The sequence below is a fragment of the Macrobrachium nipponense genome, chromosome 37 (genome assembly GCF_015104395.2).
Source record: "Macrobrachium nipponense isolate FS-2020 chromosome 37, ASM1510439v2, whole genome shotgun sequence".
In the NCBI taxonomy this organism is placed as follows: domain Eukaryota; kingdom Metazoa; phylum Arthropoda; class Malacostraca; order Decapoda; family Palaemonidae; genus Macrobrachium; species Macrobrachium nipponense.
Window position 1 is genome coordinate 50,276,170 of NC_061097.1, and position 22,861 is coordinate 50,299,030.

At 36.4% G+C, this 22,861-nt stretch overlaps 2 protein-coding genes across 2 annotated transcripts in view; one reads left to right on the plus strand and one right to left on the minus strand.

Moving 5' to 3' along the window:
- LOC135209256 (homeobox protein prospero-like) overlaps positions 1-22,861 on the minus strand; it is a gene marked incomplete in the record, with an annotated part of 1,606,906 nt that overhangs the window by 740,329 nt on the left and 843,716 nt on the right.
- LOC135209377 (major centromere autoantigen B-like) overlaps positions 1-22,861 on the plus strand; it is a 78,752-nt gene that overhangs the window by 46,404 nt on the left and 9,487 nt on the right. Inside the window, exons 2-3 of the mRNA XM_064242074.1 lie at positions 6,984-7,142; positions 13,097-13,247. Coding sequence (XP_064098144.1) covers positions 6,984-7,142; positions 13,097-13,247 — 310 coding nt within the window. The remainder of the gene's footprint in view (positions 1-6,983; positions 7,143-13,096; positions 13,248-22,861) is intronic.

Here is a 22,861-nt window from a genome sequence, read left to right on the forward strand (position 1 = left end):
CAAGGAGACAAAATGTCTGGTAGTTTCTTTTACCAAAAATAAAGGGATGCAAAATTTGAGTTTTTTAAAATGAAAAATCAGTAAAAGACATGAAAACTTTTTTTTTTTTTACATTTTTTTGAAAGTAAAGAAATATATAAACCAATTTTCTCTCGGCAATAGGAAGATAAAAAGCATTAAAATATGAAAAATAATAGATGAAATACAGGAGGCATGATAAAGAAAACATGAAAATAACATGGAAAGATTAAAATACCTAAAGCATAGAGAACTGAAATATAGTTTTTAAAAAATGAATGAAAATAATCCATTCTCGAACCGTAAAAAAACATAAAAAAAAACGAATATTGAAAAAATTCTTATTAGAAAACTAAAACGTCGAAAAATACGTGATAAAAAGTTAATATATATATATATATATATATATATATATATATATATATATATATATATAATTTAAATTCTGTTATTATTATTTATTTATATGTAAAATGCATGCATTAATACATATATACATAAAAATAAAAAAAAATACAAATACTGAAAAATTCATTCATAAAAAACTAAACCGTTAATAAAATACATACTAAAATAACATATGTGTATATATATAAATATATATATATATATATATATATATATATATTCTCTCTCTCTCTCTCTCTCTTTATATATATATATAATATATATATATATATATTATATATATATATATATATAAATTATATATATCGTATAAGATTTTCTAACAAGAAAATGAGATTGAGAAAAGTATCCTACACGAGCAAGGACCCCCCGGCGGGCCAATTTCCACCCGAATTCAAACGATCGCAAGGACCCTGGTCCGGCTGGGAGAGCAAGTGTAATGGGAGATGAAACCCGCCGGGGAGAAGAAGAAGAAGATTGTTAAGGAAAACATGCAGATCATAATATGATAAAAGGGGGAAGAAGGGAGACGAGACAAAAATCATAATTCGAAGGGAACAGATCAAGAGGGGAAAGGAGAGGAGAGAGAGAGAGAGAGAGAGAGAGAGAGAGAGAGAGAGAGAGAGAGAGAGAAGGTTATATACAGTCATTCTTAAAAGGCAAACGTCCTTAATTAACGGAGATAAGGAAAGGAAAGAAGGAGAGAGAGAGAGAGAGAGAGAGAGAGAGAGAGAGAGAGAGAGAGAGAGAGAGTAGGTTATTTGCTATTATTATTAAAGGCAAACGTCGTGATTAACAGAGATAAGGAAAGGAACGAAAGAAGGAAAAGGAGAGAGAGAGAGAGAGAGAGAGAAAGAGAGGAGAGAGAGAGAGAGAGAGAGAGTAGAGTTTATTTGCTATTTATTATAAAGCACGTCGTGATTACGAGATGCTAGTTAGGTTATTAAGGCATATTTAAGGAAACGTCGTGAATTAACAGAGATAAGTAAAGGAACAAAAGGAAGGAAAAGGAGGAGAGAGAGGAGAGAGAGGAGAAGAGAGAGAGAGAGAGAAGTAGGTTATTTACTATTATTATTAAAGGCAAACGTCGTGAATTAACAGAGATAAGGAAAGGAACGAAAGAAGGAAAAGAAGGAAGAGACCTTACCTTACAGACCTTACCATTTCTTGTTCGGGTTGCCCCAGGTCCCTCAGTGTGAGGCCCTCTAATGTCTACCAGAGAGTTGCTAGTACATCTTCGTATACTTTTGCATCTTCCAATCTTGGATGGTCTGGGATGCAGTTTAGATATTTGTCGAGCTTATTCTTAAACACATCTACGCTCACTCCTGATATATTCCTCAGATGAGCTGGCAACGCATTGAATAGACGCTGCATTATCGATGCTGGTGCGTAGTGGATTAATGTCCTGTGTGCTTTCCTTATTTTTCCTGGTATAGTTTTGGGCACTATTAATCTACTCTGCTTGCTCTTTCTGATATTTTAGTTCCATGATATTTCTGCTATTTCCTTCTATCTGTTTCCATGCCTGAATTATCATGTAGCGTTCTCTTCTCCTTTCTAGACTATATAATTTTAAGAATTTGTAGTCTTTCCCAGTAGTCTAGGTCCTTAACTTCTTCTATTCTAGCTGTAAAGGACCTTTGTACACTCTCTATTTGTGCAATATCCTTTTGATAGTGTGGGTACCATATCATATTGCAATATTCAAGTGGCTACGAACATATGTTTTATAAAGCATAATCATGTGTTCAGCTTTTCTTGTTTTGAAGTGCCGTAACAACATTCCCATTTTTGCTTTACATTTGCCAACAGAGTTGCTATTTGATCATTGCATAACATGTTCCTATTCATCATCACACCAAGGTCTTTAACTGCTTCCTTATTTGTGATGGTCTTCATTATTAGGTCCCTTATATGCATATAGCTTTCTTTCTCTGTCTCCATAATTTATTGATTCAAATTTATCAGAGTTAAATACCATCCTATTTACCTCTGCCCAATCATATACTTTGTTAAGGTCTCTTTGTAGAGCGTTCCTATCTTCATCACAAGTAATTTCTCTACTTATTCTTGTGTCATCTGCGAACTACTCACTACCGAATCCTTCACATTATTGTCTATGTCTTCAATCATAATAACAAACAGTATTGCAGCTAACACCGTACCTTGCGGCACACCGGATATTACCTTGACTTCATCCGATTTCTCGTCGTTTGCAATAACTATCTGTTTTCTGTTGTGTAAAAATTCTTTAACCATCTTCCTACTTTATCCACGATATTGTGTTTTCTAATTTTCTTCGCTAATATATTATGGTCTACTTTATCAAAAGCTTTTGCAAAGTCTAAATAAACCACATCTGTTTCATTTCCGCTTTTCATATTTTGAATATGTTCTCACGGTGGACTAACAGTTGGGTTTGTGTACTTTTTCCGGGTACGAAACCATGTTGTCCTTTATTAAACAAATTATTTTTTATTAAATGTTTCATAATATTTTTCTTCATTACCCTTTCATACACTTTCATAATATGTGATGTTAGACATCACAGGCCTATAATTACTTGTCTCTAGTCTTGATCCACTTTTGAAAGTAGGGGTAATATATCTTGCTAATTTGTGCTCATCATAATCTTGCCTGTATCTACACTTTGTCTTAATAATATTGCAAGTGGCTTTGCGATAGAATGAACTACTTTCTTTAACAAAATAGCAGGAATTCCATCAGGCCCTGCAGCAGCTCCATTTTTAATTTCATTAATAGCCTGCACAATATCAGCTTCATTAATATCTATGTCAGCTAAATATTCACTATTTTCATCCCTTACTTCTATATCATTATCTTCATTATCTATTCTAGGGGTGAATTCTCTCTTATATCGTTCTGCCAGTATGTTGCAAATTTCCTTTTTTTCATTCGTTAATCTCCCTTCAATTCTCAGAAGGGAGGGCCTATTTCTATTCTTCTTTTATTCATCTTCTTCGCATATGAGTATAATAGCTTGGGGTTGCTTGATATTTAATAGGGTTTTTTCTTCCAAGTACCCGTTTTTTCATTTTCTTTTGATTGTATAATCTTTTGTTCTGCATTTTCTATCTTACTTTTTAGTTCTATAACTTTCCATGCATTTTTTTTTTCTTTTGCAGACCTTTTTTCCACTTTCTGATTTTCTGGAACAAGATCCTTCTGTCTCTTGGTATGCATGAATGATGTTTACTTTTCTTCTTCGGTATATATTTTTCCACTATTTTCTCCAATATTTTATATAATATCTCCGTATTTACCCTTATGTCATCACTTACGAAAATGTTATCCCAATCTTTGTTTAATTCTTCATTAATTTCTGACCATTTTTCATATTTTACTGTAGAAGTTGGTATTTTCCATATCCTTCCCACTTTTTCATTTCTTGCTTATCTCTATTTTCACTTGCTTTGTAATGAACTGTTAATTCTATGACATTATGGTCTGAAATATTCGCATTATAAACTATTATTTCTTTAACATAATTCATCTCGTTCACAAATACTAGGTCTAAAGTATTTTCCTTTCTTGTTGGCAGGTGATTTATTTGTTGAATGTTGTATTCTAGTAGCATATCTAATAGCTTTTCAAATTGCCTCTTATCTTCTGCACTACTATTACTCACTTTTTTATATGTATAAGTACAACCACAATCTCCTATTCGTTCTTTCCATTCTACGAAAGGAAAGTTGAAGTCACCAGATAGGAGAATAGGTCCAGTCCTTGTGATTTCTTTTACATATATCATCAATTTTTCAATTATTAAGTCAAAGTCTTTAGTATTAGGAGGTCTATATATTACTATGTTCATCAATTTTTCAGATTCAAATTCTACCGCTATTAGTTCACATTCTGAGTTACTATATTTCTCATATATTTTTCCTTGTTTTTTGTCTTTCCCATATATTGCGGTTCCCCCTTGATTCCTATTTTTTCTATCTGATCTATAAGTTTGGAACCCTTTTATTTGATCATCATTCCCAGTCTCTTGGGAATACCAGGTTTCACTTATTATTCATTTATATCTATTTTCTTTTCATTTTTGGATTTTGGGTTAGTTCTCTAAGTTACTCTATTTTTCTTTTTGAGTTACTCGTAACTAAACCCTGCGCATTCATCACTATGATGGTTTGCGTGTTTTCTCCTTCATTTAATACTGGTAGTAATAAGGATTTTCCCATGTCTCTTTCCTGTTCTGGTATGTTGTTCTTTTTTTTCATTTCCAGAAATTCTGACATTAAAAATCCAACTTTTCCATAATATTTGATCTTCCTTCATCATAATTATTCATTTTGTGTCTGATCTGCAATTTTCCTCCGTTTCTGCAATATCCTCTTGCATAATAAATACAGTTTATTATCTCTTGAGTAGAATTTCGGAGCTGATGCTTTGAAATTTTTTGCTGACACCTCTGCATATCTCATTGGTGGTTTGCTTTTCTCTCTTACCTGATATTCTTGATTTCTCTCTTTATTTGTTTCTTTCTTATTTTGGATTTTATTACTTGGTTGGTTATTTATTTGATTATGATTCATGGCTACAGGGTGCATATATTTGCATTTTTTTTCGAACTTACATCCTTTTCCTTCTTTTAGGTTTTTTTTACATATTTTTTGGATGCAGATCTCTGCAGAATCATCCCCATATCCATCTAAGTATGCACATTTACCATATATTTCATAGTTTTTTGACATATCTTAGGATGTTTTGTAGTAAACATCTTTCTCCAAATCTGCAATTCCCTCTTTTCAAAAGGTTGCAGATTTTGTCTTTCTTGTCTATTTTTTCCTCTTTCCCGTCATTGTATAGATCTGGGTAGAGCCTCTTCGGGATTTGCTTTTCTGTTGTCATATCGTAATTTATTTCTTCGTAGGTATTGCTGCTTTATTGCCTCATATGTAGTATCAATGAGTATCTCTGCATCCATACTTTATTCTTGTTCTTTGTTTTCCTTATTTTTTTTTTTCTGTCATTTCATTTTTGTTTACTTCTCTTCCGTTTTCCTCTTCTTCTTTTTTCTTTTCTTCTTCTTCCTCTTCCTCTTCTTCTTCATCCTCAACTATTTGTACATTCAATCTTGATTTAATAACATTGTCTATCCTGATAGACATGTTGAACAAAAAAAATTCTTGTATCTTTTCTCAAATCTTGTATTACCTCAGCACACTGTGGATGGGTCGGAATGTTGCATGCAGCACATTTTCTGATTAGGTTTTGTGGATTGACTATGCTATACCAAACCTTACATAGTTTGCATGCTTTTGGCATTCTTTTTCCTAATGCATCAATTAGGATATTCACAAGATTCACCTTATTCATTTTCTTTGTCGGAATATGTTGGTTTATGTATATTTTCTTTATGAGTCTCTTGACCACTTGGATTTTATTTGGAACTTCTTCAATTATTTTTCAAGATGTTTTTCATTTAGATTTGTTCCAGTTTGAAGGATTATATCCTTCTAATATATCTATGAATGCTTTTGTATCTTTTTGGTTAGGACTGTTGCTGATTTCATAGATGAGAAATGCCAGTTCCCTTCCTGCTACCTCATCGTAATTGCGAATCTGCTAGACACGCCAAATTACGCCACCTCTTCCCGCAGTTGGAACTTACTGCCATCTTGTTCTGATTTATAGTATTACACTTGATAAACTAAACTTAGAAGACGCTTTATCCTACTATTTTCACACTAATCTTATCACCGATAGTTCACGAACACTTCTAGATATTTCTCAAATTCTAGTCGTATGTTAAACTTGTGATATCTGTTGATTAATCTGACTTCACGCGGGTACGACTCACCAAGCAAGATGGCTACTTACGGGAGAGAGAGAGAGAGAGAGAGAGAGAGAGAGAGAGAGAGACGAGAGAGAGCGAGAGAGAGAGAGAGAGAATAAAGCAGAGTTGCATACATGAACCATACACAAATACTTAATTGAATCGAAAGAAATAAAAACCAACAGATAAAATCAACAGTGAAAAGAATACGCAAGGAGATATTTTCTGTTTCCCTTTGTCTTCTATAATAAAACCTTAAGAATGGAGTCTCCGTGAGCTTGGTGTACTGGAATGAGGGGAAAGGAGGAGGGGAGGGGTGAAAAAAGGGAAAAGGAAGGGAAGGGAAAGGGGGCGGGGGTGTGAGATAAAGGAGGGAGCAGATCAAAATCAAAATAACAATAGATCATTGAAATGAAGCATCATAATATAATCTGGCAATATAATCTGACATCCACGAAGCAGCTTTCTGGGGAGGGCCGGGGCTGGGGGAGGGTGGGGCTTATGATTTGAGGGAGGGTGGGGCTTATGATTTGAGGGAGGGAGGGAGGGAGGTAATTCAAGGAGCAGATAGCGTAAGGTGGGGAAATCATGAGGCAGAAATGGTGGGAAAAAATCCATACAGAGGCTTAAAGAGGATATTTAAAAAAAAAAAAAAAAAAAAAAAAAAAGATGGAGAACAATATAACAATAATAAGAAGAAGAAGAATAGCGGAGAGAGATAAGACTTGAGGCATGGTGCGATCCTCCGTAGGGGAGATACTCCGAAGGAAAGATCCTCAAGAGGAGAGATCCTCAGGAGGAGAGATCCTCAGAATGGGAGATCCTCTGGAGATGGGGATCCTCAGAAGGTATCTCGAAATCCTCAGGAGGAAAGATCCTCAGGAGGGGAGCCCTCGGGGGTGTGGATTGGGTTGATTGGGGAGAGGGGGAGGGGAGAAAAGGCATTTCCTCCATATCTTCAAAAGGATCGATATTCCTCCATTATCGCTCGTTATCAGCAGTCTTGTCAGTTTGAATTTTCCCAGAACATCCTGTCCTATTTTACATATTTTCCAGAGATCTACTCTACTGAAAAATCTGTTTCTTATCTATTTATTATTTTTTTTTTTAACTTTTTTATACCTTTTCTTAACTGTCTAGTGATCTTATCATTTCAATGTGCACGTTCCTTTTATCTTATATATATATATATATATTTATATATATATTATATATATATATTATATATAATATATATATATATATGTATATATATATATATATATATATATATATATATATATATATAATATACATATATATAAATTCTTTTCACTATCATTTTCCGATAATATTAATATTTTTCGATGGCCTACATATTTCACAAAGTACAGAAAGCCAATCTCTCTTCAACAGTGAACGACTAAAGTGCTCATTGGAAAGGCAATCAAGAGATTCTGACACCATCAAATTTTCAAAACGTATGAGAAACAATGAAACAAGATAAAAATAATAAAAAAATAATTAATTACTTATCAAAATCAGTCTCTCTTCTAAGGGTATACTGAAGAATAAAGTAGAAAATATATCGGAATATTTAGCAAAAATAACGTTCACTTATGAAATCCACTATTTTGTAAGGTGGACTCGAGAAAGCAAATAAAAAAAACGAGACGAACAATGAAAAGCTGATAAATAAAAGATCCAGAAAACTCTGGATTTTCCCGACTCGGAAATAAGCCTAGAAAGAGTATATCCAGCTTCTCATGGGCTACCTTAACTATTCCGTGTCCCAGTTAATGCCTTCGAACGTCAATAAACCTGGATGATTTCCAGTACGTTAAATTTGCAATACATTTTTATCTATTTATCGATTTATCAATTCTTTTTTTTTTCTAATAAGTAGGACGTCTTCTTTCTGTATTTCCCTTTACTTCTGTTGCTTCTTCCTAATGAACACCATAATATTATCTAGAAGCTTGAATTTCAAGCCAATTGTCCCTTTGGTGGGCTTGTTTCATATGATTTTTCGGAATAAGACCTTCTTTTAAACCAATTCTGTTGAATAAAGTGGCAAAATATCAATTCGCTTAATTCTTAAATTTTATTTATTATTATTTTTTTTTTTTGTGGGGAGGGGTGGGGGGGTTCTTCACAGTCCTCCAATTCAACTGGGTGGTTTTTATAGTGTGGGGTTCCGGGTTGCATCCTGCCTCCTTAGGAGTCCATCACTTTTCTTACTATGTGAGCAGTTTCTGAGAGCACACTCTTCTGAATGAGTCCTGGAGCTACTTCAGCCTCTTAGTTTTCCCAGATTCCTTTTCAGGGATCTTGGGATCGTGCCTCCTAGTGTTCCTATGATTATGGGTACGATTTCCACTGGCATATCCAAAATCCTTCCTATTTCTATTTACAGGTCTTGATACTTATCCATTTTTCCCCTTTCTCTCTCTTCAGCTCTGGTGTCCCATGGTATTGCGACATCAATGAGTGATACTTTCTTCTTGATTTTGTTGTTATTATTATTATTATTATTATTATTATTATTATTATTATTATTATTATTATTATTATTATTATTATTATTATTATTACCAAATTAAAAGTTCCAGCTTTAGAATTTCATGGCGTGGTTCTTCGTACCTTTCAGAATGTTATTTAATTTCCATGATATAAAACTTCTTGGAAATTTCATCCTATTGGTATTACATGCACAGCCTTCAGTGTTAACATACCACCTAAACCCGCCGGTCTTCAGTACTACTTCACTTCTCTAAGTCCATAATTATTTTGAGATTTCAGTTTATATACTTCAGGTATTTTATTAAAAAGCGATGCTCTCCAAATTCAAAACTAAAGCCCGTCGTACCATGGTTTATAAAAGACCACGAGAGAGAGAGAGAGAGAGAGAGAGAGAGAGAGAGAGAGAGAACTAACCCTCTTTCTTAAAATAGTTATCTGTATCAAAGAAGTTGCAGGCCAAAAATCTTGCCATCATTCTATTGCCCTACACACACACACACACACACACACAGAGAGAGAGAGAGAGAGAGAGAGAGAGAGAGAGAGAGAGAGAGAGAGAGAGCTAAAACTAACCCTATTCTAACGTCCTTCGCTGCAATCCTGAAGTGTATCAAGTGGAGAAACACAGCAATATCTCCGAAACACCTGATCCTCTTAGTTACCACTTGGAAGCTTACAGAACCTTTAGGTAGGTGCATCCCCCCCTCCTCCCCTTCTCTTCTCCTCCTCCCCAGCCCACACCCCCCCCCCCCACACAAAATAAAAATAACATCCGTTTGACTCCTCCCTCTTATTCACACTGCTAGTCTCCACCATCCACACCTACCTCCCCCTACTGCGGGTATTGAGAAGACGTTCTTTAAGGACAATACTAATCTGTAATTTCTTTCACGAGTCAATGAAGGCATTAGCGTACTTCAAGACATCGAACCCAATGAATATAAGAAAATAATGTTGGATGAGGGGTTGGGGGGAGGGGGGGGGGGGGGGGGAATGAATGTCTTAGTTTGGGGGAAGGGGTAGTGGCCTATTAAGGGGGGTGAGGGGGAGAGAGGAGGGGGGGGGCGGCATTGGCTTACGCAGAAACACCTTCAAGCGAGTCGAATGCATTTGAAGACTTAATCTATTTTTTCCCCTCGGCTTTTCACTCCGTCATCTTAATACGATGGACTGGAATCGAAATAAGTTCCGACTTTTGATTTGCTATTCTTCTCCTTGTTTCATTCCGTCGTTCTGAAGAGATCGACGAGATCCGGATCGCTCTCAAGTGCCATTCGTTCATCTTGGGTCGATTCATCTTTGGCTGGGAGATCCATCTGACGAAACGGCGATTTGGACAAGAGGATTTAAGACCGAATTTTTAATTTCCCTTTAGAATTCCTCTGACGTTTATTTGCTAAACGCACTCAAATGCGTTTTTGTTACTGCAAAAAGTAAAGAAACAAAAACAAACAGGAGAAGATGGTGTAATAAAGAAAGAAAAAACAAACAGGAGAAAGAGTGTAATAAAGAAAAAAAGAAACAGGGGAAAGATAGAGTAATAAACCCAAAATTCCTAATTATTTGTATAGCGATGACATTAATTCTTTACAATTGTAAACCTGAAATATTGCATTTAAATGTAAAAAGTTATAAATACATATTAAATGCAAAGTTTGTAAATGCCGTTTCTCTTTGAAAAACAATGGTAAGAGTAACCTGCTGAAACCAACATAACTTACACATTCAACATAAAAGGGTAAAAATCAAGCTATTGAATTTAACATACAATGATGAAACTTAACCAAATGAGTTTAAAATGAAATAATTCAATCTGTTGAATTCAGGTGCAAAGGAAAAATTAACGTATGGTTTTTGAAGCAAAGTGGCATAAGTAACTTAAAAAAAGTAGCGGCACTTACTACAGCTAAGGAAAAGTACATAGTGGGGAATTCACTTTGTGAATTTCATATAAAAAAAAAAACAACTCATTAAGAAAACGAGAATTCACGAACGTCATCTGAGAAACTGCATTCTAAGTCTTTTTCTGTAAACACAAGTCAGCCAAGTAATATCACGAATGCAGTTAACACTGCAATTTTATCAGTATCCAAATCTGTCAATAGTGTTAACTGAAAGTACTATTTACGCTATTGGTTCAATATTACTTGGTTTTGGGTTGAACAGTATTTTCTGCATTAGTGCATAGTGTTTGTCTGGGTAATCACTATTTGAGGTACTATTTAAATGATATTTTTTTTCCTTGGTTGAACATCATGGTTGCACGGATTAAACTATTTACCGTTTGATTGACAATTTTGGTTGATTTAATTTACTACTTTTTTTTTTATCACGGTATTTACTCCACTGGTTGAATATTGATTTTTTGCGCTGAATACAATATAAAGCATTGGTTGAACTCTATTTTTGGGGGTAAACAATATTTATTTCGGTTGAACAATAAATTTCTTGGCGGAACAATATTTATTTAGGTTGGACAATATTACTTTTCATTTGACCAGTATTTAATTTGGTTAAACAATAAACTTTTGGTTGAACAATATACTTTTCGGATGAACAACATTTCTTTCGATTGAACAAAATTGATTTCGGTTGAACAATATATATTTTGGGGTAACAATATTCATTTCGGTTGGACAATTTATTTTTGTGGTTGAACAATGTCTATTTCGGCTGAACAATATATTTTTTGGTTAAACAATATTAGCTGAATGGTTGAGCAGGACACACTAACGTTTGTTCACAAATATTTGGGCAAAACAATATCTTATTCATCGGTTGAAGAATATTTGTCACTTTCCCTGAGTAATATCGGATCCATTTTTATTTTATAATAATATTCGGAAGGTGTCAGCTGGACCGAACTGCTGACCTAAAACAGAACCGTTTGAAAATGAACAGCCCCCTCCCTTCCACCACCCACCCCACCCTGGCCCAGGGCCGACCCAACCCCACAAAACTGGAGAGAGAGAGGAGAGAGAGAGAGAGAGAGAGTGAGAGAGAGAGAGAAACCGCCATGCGAAAACACACAAACACAGACACACACACACTCCTCTTGATAAAGTCCCTCGTTCCGTTCGAAGACTTCCGCGGCAATAATTGTGGCTCCTATATTCCAGATATTTGCATTCGCCCCTTACCAATGGGTCCTGGAAACGAAGCCGAAATCAAATTTGACCTCCGCCAGAAATACCCGCCACCAATTAATCGGATACGACGCGTTCTTATTTGCCACTGACCTTATTCGAGGTTCGTCAAAATGTTTTTAAAAGTGCCAATTAATTATGAGGTAATATTCAATATTTTTAAGCTTTATTACTTTTATTTTTTAATTTGTTTTACTGTAATACATAACTTTATTGTTTTCAGCCATAAAATTATTTCTAAATACGTAAATGAAATGAATAGGAAAAATTTATATTTCTTTTCACGAATTCAAACGAATCCTTGTAGAACACGAAGCCAAAAAATCGTAATACCAGGTGATACAATCCAATCAATCAACCCCCTTGGCGTTACCAATTTCGTCATTCTTACCCTATTTAGAAGCCGTCTGAAGTGATACGGTCTGCGAAGCATAACGTAATGGCTGGACAAGAAAGGGGTATTTGTGGGGGGGGGCCGGCTACCGCTGCTGAAAGTAGGAGGGGAGGGAAAGGAGATAGCGCTGCTGGAAGTAGGGGGAGGAGAAGGGAGGGGAAGGAGCTACCAATGCTGGAAGAAGGGGGAGGAGAAAGGAGGGGAAGGGGCTACCAATGCTGGAAGAAGAGGAGGTGAGGGGATGGGGAAGGGCTATAACCGCTGCTAGCAGCAGGCCAGGGGGAGCGAGGGGAGGGGAGGGGAAGGGGAATAGCTGAAAAGTAAGGGGAGGGGAGGGGATGGAAGAAGGGGCTATCGCTGCTGGAAATAGGGGAGGAGAGGGGAAGGGAGTGTGAGGGAGAGAGAGGGGAGGGGGGCTATCGCGAGCTGGAGAGGAGGAAGGGTATGGAAAGGGGCTACCGCTGAGAAAGTAGGGGGGAAGAAGAAGGGTCTATCGCTGCTGGAGAAAAAAAATAGGAAGACGGGAGGAGATGGGGGAATGGGCCAATCATCGCTTCTGGTAGTAGGTGAGGGGGGGGAAGATCTCTCTCTGCTGGAAGTAGGGTGGGGAAGGGGGAAAGGTCTCTCTACGCTGGAAGTAGTGGGGAGGGGGGGGGGAACTGGCAAACTCTGCTGGAAGTGCGGAGGGGGAGGGGGGAGGGGGGGAGGGGGGGGGCGGGGGCGGCGGGTGGGTGGGAGAAGGTTGGAAGTGGTAGCGGGGCATATTCTTAACCTGACCTGGAAGCACGCTTGGCCTATTCCCGACCGCCGTGGAAACCAAAGGCTCTTTCCCCCCACAACCAAAACACGACCTTCTTCTTCGTTTACAAATATACGACACGGCTGGACGACGACGACGGCGGCGACGACAACAACAACGGCCCGCCCGCCGTCATACTGGTCATACTCAAATGGGCGCATATTAAGAACTTGAGTATGTCGATTGTATAAACTGGAAACGGGCGCAGATATGAGACCACAGATACTAGTAGAATTGGCGCTCGCAGCCGAGAGCGGTCGGTTTTAAGGCGGCTCGGAGTCTATTAAAAGGAGATTCTAGTCTCTCTCTCTCTCTCTCTCTCTCTCTCTCTCTCTCTCTCTCTCTTTGAGACTCATTTCACACTACAAGAGAGAGAGAGAGAGAGAGAGAGAGAGAGAGAGCCTATGCTCCTTTTCTCTATTATTGAGGGAGAGAGTGAGAGAGCATTTCTTCTCTCTCTCTCTCTCTCTCTGTATCAGTGAGAGAGAGAGAGAGAGAGAGAGAGAGAGAGAGAGAGAGAGAGGAGACCCTTTTCGAAGAAAGGCAGAGAATCCTAACAGCATGCCAATGAAACCAACGACGTAATATCCTTGATAAAAAAAAAAAAAAAAAAACACACACACACACACACACACGAGAAAGACGCGGAAAAGTTCTGTTTAAAACCTTGGTTTAAACCCAGGAAACAAAGACTTAGGAGGAGAATTCCGATGCAATTGATCCCACACTTAATCACCCGTATCATTCGGCCTTGGGCTAATTACAGATACTAATTATAAAAAACCTCCACCTTGTAAAATAAAAATAATAATAATGAGCCGACTCGAAATTCTCGGCAGAATCCATGCCGCAAAATTACAGGTTGACTGACTGACTGAAATCTATCTGGCGCCAACGTATAATCAATAGGCCTATGCCGACCGACCGCTGAAACCGCGCAGCGTCGGATTAACCGCACGTGGCGGTCAATTGTTTACACCGACACGCTACCGTAGCTGACTGGTACCGTAGGCGGTCAAGCAGTCGGTGAGGAAGTAAACGCTATGAGATGATGAAGCATGTCGGTAGTAGGTACCGCGGTCGGTAGCACAGCGCGAATAATGACCGCTCGGTTATCGGCGGTTCTCGGATGGAGGTCGAGCTACTATGTGTTTGAAGCTTTTTAAGATTATTTGTGCAATTCTGTATTTATTAGTGAGCTACAGTATTATACAGGGACGCAAGCACATACGGTCATGCATATTACACAAGCACACAATCTATACATACCTTATAAACCTATATAAATATATAATTATATATATATATATATATATATATATATATATATATAATTATATTATATATAATTATTGTACCTATGTTTACAAGTATGCGTATCCAATAAAATGTCTATATAGACACACCAGATCTCAAAATCAATTCAGTTCGTAAAAAAAAATACAATTAAATTCACTCCTACAATAAAAAAATAAAAAAAAAGAAAAAAAAAATATTACCCTAGGGCAAAATGTCGAGAGCATAAATTACACTATATATATATATATATAAGCTTGGGTTTTGCAAACAGATTCGCAAAACAACATAAGTTAGAATTCAAAATTAACCGAAATACGAATCATCATAATTATAACTCTACAAAATTATACAGTGAGGGGAATACTATTGTAAATACCATCAGAAAACGTGAATCTTAAAATAATTTTTTGACCAGACTTTGAAAACTATTTTTAACATTTGATTTTAAAAAACTGCATCCAAGAATTCGAAACAATTCTGATAATATACAGGATATTAAAAAATTGTGAGACCTTACAAAAAATTCTTGATAAAACTTTGAAATTTTTTTTTAAAACTTATGAAGATAAAACGGCTCTTACGCAATTGTGAGAACTAGCACTAGCATCTCAAACAGACTTTGAAAATAAAATATTAAAGCAAAACTTAAGAACTTTAAAAACTTCTGATAATAAACAGGACTTCCTAAAAAAAAAAAATTAATACAAAATCGAAGATCGGTTTACATAAAATACTGGTGGGGGGTGGGGGGCGGGGGGTTATTTCCATAGCGACCTCAATTCCGGCGCTCTCTGACCTTTTATCAACCAATTCCGCGCCGAACGAGTTTTATTATCTTTTATTATCTTTTATTATCCGCTGCTTTTATCGCCCAATACCCGGAATTCCGCATGCACACGCATCCTTTATTTGCATGCAATCTCATTTCCATCAGTTTAAATATATATAAATCCCGCGTTAAGCGTCGACAAAATAAATAAATATATAAAAAAAATTCCACCATAAAATACATATTAATTTTCGTATTCTCTCTCTCTCTCTCTCTCTCTCTCTCTCTCTCTCTCTATAGATCCATTGGCATTTTAACTCGCAAACAAAAATTAATAGGCAAATTGGTTAGTATGAATCGGAACAAAAAAATGCGATCTGACCAGAATTTACTGCTCGTAGAAATGGCAGCTGCGAGAGATTGGGAGAGGTCAGATATAAAGGAGTTGTCGGTCGATGTACTACAAAATGTAAATGGTTTGAAACTCATTTGCGCAATCATACGTTTTTAAGAGGGCTTTCCCGTTAAAACAATGACTTAGAGAGAGAGAGAGAGAGAGAGAGAGAGAGAGAGAGAGAGAGAGAGAGAGAGAGAGTGGGTGTATGGAACAATCGTTGATGGTCCTACGCAAAGCATGTGGGTATCTACCTACAATGAGTCAATATCGAATTAAATTACAAAAAATAAGTACAGATAAACAGATACGCAACTTCCAAGTTAAACGTGGCATTTCTATTTGTGTCGCCAGCTTGACAAACCAGTCAAGACAAAATTGAAGACAACATCTAAACTAAAGAAGGAACCATTTTTATCCACGATATTAAACAATTCGTTGAATACGCCAATCTACTGAAGTTTAAATATGTACATCACAGAAAATATTCAGTTGCTTTTTTCTCGGAGCGAGGCCGATGGAAGGGGACATCAAATGCCTTTAATTAGTTAAATGAAGAGTTTTAGATTTAAGGAAAGCAGGGGAAAGCACTAGAGAAGAAAGCAAGCAGATGTCAACGTGTGCAATCCATCTTGGGTAGAATCGAAGCTAATAATTAGTTGATGCTGATTTCCTTCCTTTCAAGTAGCAACCGAGAAAAACAAAGCTTCTATTATACAAAAAAATAGAGAGATATCAAGGCTATTTTGAAAGAGAAATTGTTAAAGTATTCCACAAAGAATTTTTGTAATAGTAAAAGCAATGTATTTTAGGTGAAAATGTATGTAGTTCTGGATTTGTTGTAATATTTTGTAAATAATTTACTGAATAAAAACTTACAGAAAAATAAGAAATAAAGAAATATTACCCATTTCACATGATTTCTCTTTAGGGCGAAAGTAACCAAGATCATAATTTAAGACTGTAAAATCATCTACAGACTCGGATCGTTAATTAATGTCTTTTTTACGGCAAAATTATCCTTTGCATCCGGTTTTCAGTGACCATCTTTAGCTATGCTCTTAGCACCTTAATCACCAACATGGTCCGCCCCCCCCTACCCCCCCCCATGACCCTGGGAAACTGGCCCCCCCCCCAAAAAATTTTTGTTTTTTTTTTGTTTTTTCTTTTTTTATACCTCCTTCAGTGTGAATCATTATTCTAACCCAACTATCCCCCACTGCACCAACGCAGTTTGCCCACTGCGCGAACATTGGGGGAAGGGGAAGGGGTATGGGTGGGGGAAGAAGGGGTATGGGAGAGGGAGGGGGTGGTGGGGGAGGGGATAGGGGGAGGAAAAGGGGGGTGGAACCACACCGCATCCAAGCAACCTATACAGTCGGCTGTCCTCATACCCACCAAACCACAACCCAGAACACGCCACCACGGGCGTGCCAACCCCATCCCCGCCCACAACTTAACCAATTCCGCCTTCCGCTCTTACAGCCTACTTATATATGGGCGTTCCAACCATAAACTCTTCCACCCCCATCACGCCCACATCAACCGAAAGCAGTCCTCCAACCCCTTTTCCAGCCTAATGTTGGGCGTCCCAATCGGAACCCCTTTCTCCCCCTCCTTCACGCCCACGGTAGCCCCAACCACCCACACACCCCTCCCGCCCCTACCCTCTCCATGGAGTGACCCGCTCGTAACGTCCGTCTCAGCAATAGCCTCACACTTTAATAGGATAGTTTACCCTTTTATCCCATAATTTACGACTGTTTGGACGGGCTTAAATACAAGGAACAAATGTTCCTTTTCTTTTCCAGTTTATCATTTTTCAGACGTGCCCGTCTCTCTCTCTCTCTCTCTCTCTCTCTCTCTCTCTCTCTCTCTCCATTTTTTAGAAGGGCGTCGTTTGTGTCGGCTCCAAGTCCGAGCGAGGAGGTTTGAAAGAAATAGGAATTGGGGGTGGTTGGGGGTGGGGGGAGGGGGGCGGGAGGGGGAGGGGGTTTGTTTGAAAGGAGGAGGAGAGAGAGAGGGAGAGGATGGAGGGTGGGGGAGAGGTGGAAGCAAGCAGTTAAAATTATGCTTTGGAACGACGAGGTTCCAAAATGCAGGAAGATCTTTTTTGAGACGGAAAGGAAAATCTTCGGTTATGTTGGGATCTGTGTCCGAGTGAAGTTTGGTTATTATAATTTCTAACAGTTTTCGCTTACTCGGGGAGTAAGCCTACACACTACTTTTGTTGTTGTTGTTGTTGTTGTTCTTATTGTGGTATAGGAAAGGTCTATGGAAGAGCCTAAACAGGTCTGGAAAAGGTATTTCAAGTTGAGTTAAAGATACAGGAATTTAAAGATGGGATATTTATGATTCCTTTATTAGAATGAAAATATAAAAAAAAATAAGTAATGTGAATGTAAAACAGTACAGAAAAATGATTTCTGATAAAAATATAGCGTATTTATTTTAATTTTCGTTGGTGAAACGATGCTCTATTTGACCGTAGATTTTAGCACGTTACAATTTATTTGGTGTACTGAATTTAGAGGCTATATTCCTGTTTAATTATTTTGTGTTTCCACTAATAACTTAAAACATATGAACGAGTCTAATTTTTTTCCTTTCTGTTTGATCCTGGTTGTTGGTATGAGTATTACTAAGAGTGATTACTGATTACGTAGACTACTTCATGGTAAGTTGGAAAATTTCGTTTACAACTTATGTGCAAGATTTTCATCTTGCACGCGTTCCAAGCAAGCTGGAGGTCGGATCGCTTCTTGTCCTAGATGTAATCAACTTTGATTAGGTAACACATTAGAATTAATAAATAGGAGAAAGATTAATTTGTAATTTGCGTTTCTATTTTATGTCTTTTATAAGCGAGAAAACAAAAACACAAATGTCATTATTGGGTCTTTTGTTTTTTTTTTTTATATCAACTTGAACATATTTCTCTATATAGATTTCTATTTAAATAAAGATAGAATATTAGCTATTGGCCAAGTAAGAAAACAATGTCTGCAACCTCAAAGAAAAAAAAAAAAAAAAAAAAAAAAAAAACTCAAAACATGGGGAATGGGAAAGGTGGTGGTGTGGGTTGGGGTGTGGTGGGGAGGGCCCCCCCCCCCACCACCGCTTCCCCGCCCCCGGACGGCCCCAAACCTCCCAAATCAAATCGCACCACCTGCGAATAACCAAGAGCATTTAAACACGCGCCTTTTCAATTTCAACCCCCCCCTCTCTCTCTCTCTCTTTCTCTCCTCCCACCCGTCCACAAGCAGAGTGGCCTCTTCCCCTGCGGGAAAAGAAACCCAATGGTGTTACAATTAGTTTTTGGGGAATTTTCTCTCCAGAAACAAGAGTGCCCATCCGGGAGGTGGGGGTGGGGGGCGGAGGAGAGCCCTTTCGTAAACATGCCATTGGGCGAGGATGAAAAGAAAAAAAGAGGATGATAAACTATTTAAAAACATGTTGATTGCCATACGACGAACCTAATCAATGCAGAAAATCTCCCGATAATAGATTCATTATTTTTCATAATGGCCAGAATTATCGCCAAGCAATAGAGGAGGAAGAAGAAAAAGTAGAGGAAGAAGAGAAGAGGAGGAGGAAGAGGAGGAGGAGGAGGAAGGGAGGGAGGCAGGAGCGATGCAGTCCAGGCGAGGGAAAAACAAAATTTTCGATCAAGGCCTTCGGCCAATGGCTGTACAAGACGAAGGCATTTCAGCGGCGGCTAGAGGAAAGAAATTCTTCATTTTCCATTTTATTTTTCATTTCCTCTTTATCCCAACGGCCGCACAAGACCGAGGATTTCTTCGTTGGTAAACAAACCAATCATCCAGGCCCATTAGGATAACAAGAAACAGTTTTACGGGGCAAACATAAGCCTCCAAAAAGACGACAGTCCGACAGTTTTTATCCGGATTTCGAATGCCGCGCCGATTCAGCACCTTAAAAGATCTTTTATGAATCTGGTCCTTTGGCTGGTTTAAATTCAACCTATTTGTTTTCTGGGTCTGGTTTAAATTAAACCTATTTTGGTTTTTAGGCTGGTTTAAATTTAACCAATTTGTTTTTTTGGTTGGTTTAAATTAAACCTATTTAGTTTTTTGGCTGGTCTTTGGTTTTCTGGCTGGTTTAAATCAAAGCAAATTCTTATATGCTGGATTAAACCAATTTGGTTTGCAGGTTGGTTCAAATTAAACCAATTAGGTTTTTTGGTGGGTCTAAATTAAACCTATTTTGGTTTTTTGGCTGGTTTAAATTTAACCAACTTGTTTTCGTTGGTTTAAATTAAACCTATTTAGTTTTTGGCTGGTCTTTGGTTTTCTGGCTGGTTTAAATTAAACCAAATAGTTACTTTCTGGATATAATTAAACCAATTTGGTTTACTGGCTGGTTTAAATCAAACCAATTTGGTTTTTTGGCTGGTCTAAATTAAACCTGTTCGGTTTTTCGGCTGGTTTAAATTTAATCAAATTGGTTTTTTTATTGGTTTAAATTTAACCAATTTGGTTTTTTGATTGGTTTAAATTTAACCAATTTGGTTTTTGGCTGCTTTTCATTAAACCTATTTGTTTTTTGGCTGGTTGAAATTAAACCTATTTGTTTTTTGGCTGGTTTAAATTTAACCAATTTGGTTTCTTTGGCTGGTTTAAATTGAAGCTCTTTGTTTTTTGGCTGGTTTAATTGAACCAATTTGGTTTATTTGGCTGGGTTAAATTAAACCTATTTGTTTTTTGGCTGGTTTAAATTAAACCTATTAGGTTTTTTGGCTGGTTTACATTAAACCTATTTGTTTTTAGGCTGGTTTAAATTAAACCAATTTGGTCTTTTGGCTGGTTTAAATTAAACCTATTAGGTTTTTGGCGGGTTAAAATTAAAACTCTCTGGTTTTTTGCCTGTTTAAATTAAACCTATTTGATGTTTTGGTTGGTTTAAATTAAATCTAAGTTTTTTTGGCTGGTTTAGATTAAATTATTTGTTTTTTGGCTGGTTTAGATTAAATTATTTGATTTTGGCTGGTTTAAATCAAACCTATTGTTTTTTTTACTGGTTTAAATTACATCTGTTTTTTGCTGGTTTAAATAAAACCTATTGTTTTTTTACTGGTTTAAATTAAATCTGTTTTTTTGCTGGTTTAAATTAAACCGATTTGTTTTTTTTGGCTGGTTTAAATTAAACCTACTTGATTTTTTGTTTGATTTAGATTTACCTAATTTGTTTTTTGCTGGATTTAATTAAACCAATTTGGCTTTTGGCTGGTTTAAATTAAACCAGCCTTGTGCCGGAAAGAGCCCTTGCCGTTATTGTGGCTAAGTGTTAAAATGAACAAAAGGTCTAGCGTGGACCCCTGCACTCAGCCCTACTAAGCTAGAAGCGTTCAAAACTCCCAACTAGAGTAAACAAACAAACTGTACTCATTAATAAACACTAAAATAAAAACGTCACACTTGAAAATTTCCGAACAATTAGAATTACCTATCTACCATAACATTCTAATCGTCGTCTTTAGGATGTTACTAAATACCCGAACGCTAAAAAAAATAGGAAAAAAAAAGTTACTGAATATCATATTTATCACAACATTCTAATCGTCGCCTTTAAGATGTTACTGAATATCCGAACGCAACAATGACGACAAAAAAAAAAAAAAAAAAAAAAAAACCTTTTACTGAATATCAGAGTATAGTAACAGCAAGACCTCAGACATTCCCAGAATCGCCATATGACAAGACTAGACTGAAGATGCCTGGCAAACCGATGGACGTCAAATAATTGACATGATACATAACAAATAGCAATATTCAAGCAGATTTCCATGAGGTGATGGATCTTAGAAAACGAAAGCGGGAAATCAAATTACATTATTCTTATGCATTAATTCTGACAGGATTATACCTTACTAAACGGAAAAGGACATCAAAATTTATTGGCATGAATATAAATTATATCTGATTACTCTGGAAATTCTAAGCTACAGCGTCGCAATGTATAAGCTACTGTTTTGTAAATCATAAATTCCGGAAATTCTAAGCTGCCCATAAATTCTGGGAGATTATAAAATACTGCTTTATAAATCATAAATTCTGGAAATTCTAAGCTACAACTTCGTAACACATAAATTCTGGGTGATTATCAGATACTGTTATGAAAATCATAAATTCTGGAAATTCTAAGCTACAACTTCATAAACCATAAACTCTGGGAGATAATAAGATACTGCTTTGTAAATAAATTCTGGAAATTCTAAGCTACAACTTCGTAAAACATAAATTCTGGGAGATTATCAGATAGTGTTCTGAAAATCATAAATTCTGGAAATTCTAAGCTACTAACTTCGTAACACATAAATTCTGGGAGATCATTAGATACTGCTTTGTAAATTAATTCTGGAAATTCTAAGCTACAACTCCGTAACCCATAAATCCTGGGAGATTATAAGCTTTTGTTTTGTAAATCATAAATTCTGGAAATTCTAACCTACAATTTCGTAACCCATAAATTCTGGAATTTCTAAACTACGACTTCATAACCCATAATTTCTGGGAGATTATAAGATACTGCCTTGTAAATCATAAATTCTGGGAGATTCTTAGCTTCTTTGTCGATTACAATTCTTGCAAAGACTGTTCAGCTACTACACTGTTATTTATTTTTACAAAAATTCTCAGGCTATCACACTGTAAATTATCGCAGGAATTAATATTCCGAAAATTCCAAACCAATATTTCTAAATCATATAATCTGGGGGAGGATTTTACGTTAATGCTCTATAAATTAATCATCAGTCCACCCACCATTTCGTTGGAATCAGGCTAATTATTCAGGTTTGGAACACTGCAATGACTACCAAGAAATATATAATATATATATATATATATATATATATATATATATATATATATATATATATATATATATATATATATATAGCATTACTTATTCCATTATTACGTTACCCTGTTCCGATTGACGCTTCCTTAACATTCCTTTACGAATAGCATTCTTACCTGAAAAAGAGAAGAAAAATAAATTAGTATTTTATTATACAAATGGGTATTACGCATACGAATACACACACACACTTTCCCTGTACTTATAATTAATTACGTATGTTTCACGTACTTTATCATTATTTTCTATATTATTGTGATATATCTCTACAAAGCACATGAATTTAATTCATGTGTTAATGTAGGGACATACAGTATGATACATGAACATCAGCATGAATCACATATACTATGAAGCATTCAAATTCTTAAGATATATCTAAAATTCTGATTCTTGGTATTTAAATAACATTCCACGGGAATTTTTTTTTTTTAATCTTTGCAA